General features: G+C 49.5%; 1 protein-coding gene across 1 annotated transcript; it reads right to left on the bottom strand.

Annotated features, from left to right (window-relative positions):
• Window positions 1-1,698: 1,698 nt before the first annotated feature.
• Window positions 1,699-5,162, bottom strand: LOC122697309 (BOLA class I histocompatibility antigen, alpha chain BL3-7-like). The gene is made up of 7 exons (XM_043907991.1): window positions 5,002-5,162; window positions 4,427-4,696; window positions 3,950-4,225; window positions 3,057-3,332; window positions 2,369-2,401; window positions 2,179-2,226; window positions 1,699-2,012 (listed from the first exon to the last, which is right to left on the bottom strand). Exons 1-7 carry the CDS (start codon window positions 5,072-5,074, stop codon window positions 2,008-2,010), a joined length of 981 nt encoding a protein of 326 aa, XP_043763926.1. The 5' UTR covers window positions 5,075-5,162; the 3' UTR covers window positions 1,699-2,007.
• Window positions 5,163-6,462: the final 1,300 nt, after the last annotated feature.

Here is a 6,462-nt window from a genome sequence, read left to right as displayed (position 1 = left end):
ATACTGTTGAAGCCCAGCTTGAAGGATTTTGAGCATTACTATGCTAGCATGTGAAATGAGCACAATTGTATGGTAGTCTGAACATTCTTTAGCATTGCCTTTTTTGGGGGATTGGAGTGAAAACTGACGGTTTTTTCCCTGGATTCCAAAATTATTGCAGATGGTGACTGCAGCCATGAAATTAAAAGATGCCTGCTCCTTGGAAGGATAGCTCTGACAAACCTAGATATTAAAACCTACATATTAAAACCTACATGTTAAAAACCTACATATTAAAAAAAAGAGACATCACTTTGTGGATAAAGGTCTGTACAGTTAAAGTTAGGGTTTTTCCAGTAGTCATGTATGGATGTCAGAGTTAGGCCATAAAGAAGAGTGAGTGCCTAAGAATTCATGCTTTCGAACTGTGCTGGAGAAGACTCCTGAGAGTCCCTTGGACAGCAAGGAGATCAAAACAGTCAATACTAAAGGAAAACGATCCTGAATATTCACTGAAGCACCAGTGCTGAAGGTGAAGCGCCAATACTTTGGTCAGCAGATTCAAAGAGCCCAGTCATTGGAAAAGACCCTGATCCTGGGAAAGATGGAAGGCAAAAGGAGAAGGGAACAGAGGATGAGATGTTTAGATAGCAACACTGATTCAATGGACATGAATTCTGAGCAATCTCTTGGAGATGGTAAAGGACAGGGAAGCCTGCCATGCTGCAGTCCATGGGGTTGCAAAAAGTTGGACACGACTTAGCAACTGAGCAACAACAGCAGCAGCACAGTATCTACCCACATTCGCATCTGTGTTTTCCTCACAAGTGCTTCTCTCCCCTTCCCTCAAGAACCATCCTCCACACTACATCACACAATTATATTTTTTCTTTTCAGAAAAAAATAATAATTGACTCATAGGTCCTATTTTCCAACCCAATATAAAGCTACATTAGATGCTGCTTTATAAATCTATGAGTTTGTATTGGAGCCAGCACTAGGATTACTAGCGCTAAGGGCAGGAAGAGTGGGTAGGCAAGCAGAACAGAATTCAGACAGGATCTAATCTGAGAAATTAAGCTTTCCCTCCTTCCTGCTAATTCCAGAATCTAGATCCTTTGAGAAGGTTGGGGGAAATATGGAAACAACAATCAATCAAACCCTAGAAGGAGGGCAAGACCTGGATGAACCTGAAAATCCACCTCTGGACACCAAAGTCTCCTGTGTGCATGGGCAGTCTTGGGCCTTGTGGGACCATGACAGGAAAACAACTCCTCCAGCTGTCAGAGGTGGGGGACACTCAGATGAGAATAAAACACAAACTCAGCCAAAAATCTCTAAAGAAGAAAGGAAACAACAAAGAAACACCCAAAAGATGGGAGCTGAGAACTGGATGAAGGCCTGAACCAAGACTGACCTGGAGACTTCCTCTGAGATCACAGGTCCTGGTGGGACAATGTTTTACTGAAGAGACAAGGACAAAGGACCAGAGAAGATGACCCAGCCTGGGAGTGACCATGTCAAAACCACAACGCACTGAACACAAACTGGGTACTTTACTTGGCTCCTCACAGCTTCCTCTTGCCTCACCTGCAACAGACTGAATATAGCACACACATTCTGGAAGGTTTTCAGAGTTTCCATTTATTTCCTCTCTCAAATTTTAGGAATCCTCTCCTTTATCATCCCATCAACCCCTTGTGGCACCAATTTAAAAAATTCATATATATAAATTTTATTTTCATCAAGGAAACACGGCATCATTACTCAGTGTAATGTAAAGTTAAGACAGGGATAGAGTCCCACCCAGCCCTGCCTCTGCTAGAACAGGACATTAGATGAGGGAGGAGAACACAGGTCAGGGTGGGGAGTCAGGGCAGTGGGCAGGGGTGGGCAGTCTCCCCACCTCCTCACGTTACGCTAATAGGAGCACAGACACATTCAGATGCAGCTGCAGAAAGAGGAGTCTGGGGATCTGACGTCACAAAGCAGGAGCGAGCATCACTCAGTCCTCACAAGGCAGCTGTCTCACACTGTGAGAGAAAAGAATCAGGAACCAGTTCAGGTCAGTCATGTACGGGCTGACATTCTCCACAGCCCCCCACCAACATGCTCACATGTCCCACTCAAAGATCCCCACCACCCAGTGTGTCCCCTCTGCCCCAACTCGTCTCCCAACTAGACGCTCCAGGATCTCACCTATAGGACCCACGAGAGACACATCAGAGACCAGGGGACTGTCACTGCCTGGGGGAGAGCAAAACCAGGACATGGTCAGAATCCACAGGAGAGAAACTAGAGAATGAACTTTGATGAGGGTGAACCCCCGACGGCCTCCCGTCTGCACCCTCACAAGGTGTCTCTGGAATCACACTCCCTCCATACTTACTTGCAACCTGAGTGGAGATCCCTCCTTTTTCATCTGTGAGAAAAAAACATCATGTGAGACGCCAGGGAGACAACTGAGTCATGAGATCCTAGGGGAACCCCCTAATCCTGGACCCCAGAAAACTTTCTTGAACTGTGACCAAAAATCCAGGACAAAATCAGGAACATGAAAGAAGGAAATGAGAGAGGACTGGACTAACTGTCCTCCTGGGGACCTGTAGTCAGTGAGGACCTTCCCCTCTGACCTTCAAGTCCTGAGAAACATCTAATCTCCAACTGGAATTACGAAAGTGAAAATTCTGTCTTTCACAGGTACTTTACAAAAGGGTCAGGGTCAGTGTTAGCATCAGCTCGATTCCACAAATGTGTGGAGGGTACTTTTCAGTAATGAAGCAGGAAAATTTCTACCTGGGCTTGAAACCCCAAGAAAGACAAGAAAACTCAGATCCCTCCCTCCCTTCCCTACCTGAGCGCTTTTTCCTCCACATCGCAGCTCCACCCACCACAGCTCCACTGACCAGAAGGAGATCCAGGTTAGTAATGATGCCCATGATGGGGATGGATGGCTCAGGAGATTTTGTGGAGGAAAATGAAGGGGCCCTGACCTCAGGCTTGAGTCCTGACCTTGTAGAAGTTCTCAAGATACCTGCTTTATCTGAGAAGAAGCTCCACCCCATGCCCCTCCTTACTCCATCTCAAGGTAAGGGGTTCCAGAAGCCCCTCGTGCTGCACATGGCACGTGTATCTCTGCTCCTCTCCAAAAGGCACCACCAGGGCCGTCCACTTCTGGAAGGTTCCATCCCCTGAAGGCCTGGTCTCCACAAGCTCCATGTCCTGGATCTGGTCCTCCCCATCACGCTGCCAGGTCAGTGAGATCTCCTCAGGATAGAAGCCCAGGGCCCAGCACCTCAAGGTGACCTCACGGTCAGAGATGGGGTGATGGCTGACGTGTGCCTTCGGAGGGTCTGAGGAAGAAGAATCAGGAAACTCACACTTTGTGTTACCTCCATGGGCCACTGAAGCAGCATCAGGTGACCATCCCGAGAATAAACAAGATAGTGGGCTTGAAAAGAAGCACAAACACCAGACATCAGCCTAGACTCCAGGGTCTGGGAACATCGCCTAGTCCTTGGAAAGTTCTGGAGACAGGGTGAGAGCCAAGGTAAGAGGCTGCATGTAAAAAGAATACAGAGCTTTTTCTGTATTGTTCCTGACTTGAGTGGAGGCTGAGTGACTCAGAAACGCTGGACTCAAGCCTCCTAAGATGCTCTCAGGGTGAGAACAGGCCTTGAGAGAGAGTCAAGGTTCACAAGATGGCGGCCAGGGTCAAAGGGCAGCGCTGACCAGTTATTTCAGGGATGGTTTCCTGCTTCTTCCCCAAAGACACTGGATTCCTTAATTGTCCTTTTGAGAAATGAGGCCACTGGCAAGTCACCATGTACAGAATATGAAAACCTGGGCAGATTCCTCCCTCTCTTGACAAGAAGCTGGGGTGCTGTTCCCACAGGGACCCCAATCTCCTCTCCTCGTGGGAAGCCAGCTCCAGCCCGAGGGGAGATCAGAGAGGCCCCAGGCGTCGAACCTGCGCGCAGCAGCGTGTCCTTCCCGTTCTCCAGGTATCTTCGCAGCCACTTCACGCACCCGCCCTCCAGGTAGTTCCTGTGTTCCTCGGCAACGCCTACCACCTCCCACTTGCGCTTGGTGATCTGAGCTGCTGTGTCCGCCGCGGTCCAGGAGCGCAGGTCCTCGTTCAGAGCGATGTAATCTCTGCCGTCGTAGCCGAACTGCTCGAACCCGCGGAGGAGACGCCCGTCCGGCCCCACGTCGCAGCCGTACACCCACTGGAAGGTGTGAGACCCTGACCCGCCCCGACCACCCGCAGGGATTAAACCCAAACTGAAAATGAAACCGCGTCAAGTCCCCGCGAGCTCGTCCCGGGTCGGGAGGAGGGGCGGGTCTCACAGTGTTGGGGTGACCCTCGGACCCGGAGACTCGGGCGACCCCGGGCCGGTCCCTGGGGGTGGGGGTCGTGACCTGGACCCGGGTCCACGTCGCTCACCGGCCTCGCTCTGGCTGTAGTAGCCGCGCAGGGTGTTCAGGTTCACTCGGAAAGTCTGTGCGGTGTTCTTAGCCCTCTTCGTCTCCCGATCCCAATACTCGGGCCCCTCCTGCTCCACCCACCGCGCCCGCGGCTGCATCCTCGGATCCGGGGCGTCGCTGTCGAACCGCACGAACTGCGTGTCGTCCACGTAGCCGACGATGATGAAGCGGGGCTCCCCGAGGCCGGGCCGGGACACGGAGGTGTAGAAATACCTCAGGGAGTGGGAGCCTGGGGGCGGGAAGAGGTGAGACCCGGCCCGACCTCCTCCCGGCGCGGATTCCGGGTCCGAGGTGACCGGGCAGGGAGGGGAGGGAGGGGCGAGGGGCTCATGAGACGGAAAAGGTCGCAGAAGGACCAGGACTTGGGGGGCTGGGGAGTAAGGGGGGACAGGACAGGACGGGGGCAGGGGGCAGGTCTGGGAGGAGACGGCGGGGTCGCTCCTTCCCTGGGGGTCCTGCGCCCCGCCCCCCGACTCCCGGGCGGTCCCCTCGCCCCTCCCCGCAGAGGCCGTTCCCTCCCGACCCCGCACTCACCGGCCCGGGTCTCGGTCAGGACCAGGGCGCCCGAGAGCAGCAGGAGGAGGGTTCGCGGCCCCATGGCCAGCATTCTCCGTGCTTGGGGGGAAGCTGAGTCCGGCGGGTCTGTGGAGGCTTTGTAACCGGGAACCACGGGGACACTGATTGGCTGCTAGAAACCGGACACCCAGTGGGAGTGAGAACTGGGGCCGCGTTACGAGTGTCCAGGCAGGAGGGCTCGACACAGGTTGTGAGAGAGAAATGAAACTCGGGAGACTGGGAATCTCCGACACTGACCGACCCCGCCCCAGACACCGTCCTGCACCCTGAGAGCCTCTGGGGACGTGGGATTTTGCCCTGATCCCTCCCCTCCCGCACCGAGAGGTCTTTGTCACACTGTCTCCCTGAGTCCTATCGATATTTTCCAAGGATTTTCTAATTTTTCTAAGATATTTTCTAATATTATTTATTAGAAATAATAAAGTTTAAATTCTTTCATTAGTTTAGAATAATGTTAGTAACCCGTGCATCTAATATGAAAAATAAGTTATTTCCCAAAACAAACGTGGTAGTGGGAACAGTGAAGCTTTTTACGTTTTTATATTTTTACTATTCCCTTTCTTCCCGTCTCATCAGAAGACCACTGGATTTTTCACCTTTGCTTCTACGTTGAATCCGTTATTTTGATTGAAATCTATGAAAATAAAATGGCCCACATATATGAAGGAGTAGTATTTTTAGTAAGCTTTTCAGGTAATTATGTAAATTCATCTTTGATACAAATCTAAAACTACAGAACTGGTAGTTTCTTAAAGATTATTTTCAAAGTGGGCCTGAAACTATATCATTGACTATTTACTGCAGTAAATAGTCCCTAAGCCTTTTTTCCATATTGAATCTCTTATACTACTATAAGATTTTTTGTAAGTAATACATTGTTTTGCTAAGTTAAATAAATCTTCCAGTGTCATTCACTCTTTCAAGTGAAGTTTGTATTCCATGCAAGGGAGGGTAGTTCAGCTCATGCAGATTATTTTCCTTGGGTCTCTGGTCTTTGGAATGTAGCAGAAGCACTTGACCTGTACTTCCCGTGTCATCATAGAAGATACTTTTGGTTCTTTGGAGGAAAAAAAAACTTATTTATTAGCATTTTGAGATGTGACCATAAACTTTTGATTTTCCTGAAGGAAGCAGCTCATTTTTGCAATAAGAAATGCAACATAACAATATTTGTGCAAGATACATGTTAAGATTAGAACACCATCTTCTGAATTTAATCTAAACATGAGAAGTTTAACAGACCACTATTCACAGTTTTTTTAAATTACTGTAGCACAAGTGAATAATAGCCAATTTTAGAATTATCATAACATTCTATACTTCATTATAACATGACATACTTTACTTCTGTCCTCTTGCAGAGCATCAGGCCTTTTAGAGCATCATCAGAGAAAGTGCGACATTCACCAAGCTTGCTCA

Source organism: Cervus elaphus, chromosome 7 (assembly GCF_910594005.1).
Source record: "Cervus elaphus chromosome 7, mCerEla1.1, whole genome shotgun sequence".
Lineage (NCBI taxonomy): Eukaryota > Metazoa > Chordata > Mammalia > Artiodactyla > Cervidae > Cervus > Cervus elaphus.
Note: the sequence above shows the minus strand (reverse complement) of the source record. Positions and strands in the feature narration are given on the sequence as shown.

What these genes read in the sequence shown, in the direction of transcription:
- LOC122697309 (XM_043907991.1), bottom strand. Translation starts at nt 5,074, where the DNA reads ATGCTGGCCATGGGGCCGCGAACCCTCCTCCTGCTGCTCTCGGGCGCC. An exon ending in CTACAGCCAGAGCGAGGCCG is followed by an intron (nt 4,226 to 4,426) that starts GTGAGCGACGTG and finishes GGGGCGGGTCAG; the next exon opens with GGTCTCACACCTTCCAGTGG. An exon ending in GGACACGCTGCTGCGCGCAG is followed by an intron (nt 3,333 to 3,949) that starts GTTCGACGCCTG and finishes CTTCTTCCTCAG; the next exon opens with ACCCTCCGAAGGCACACGTC.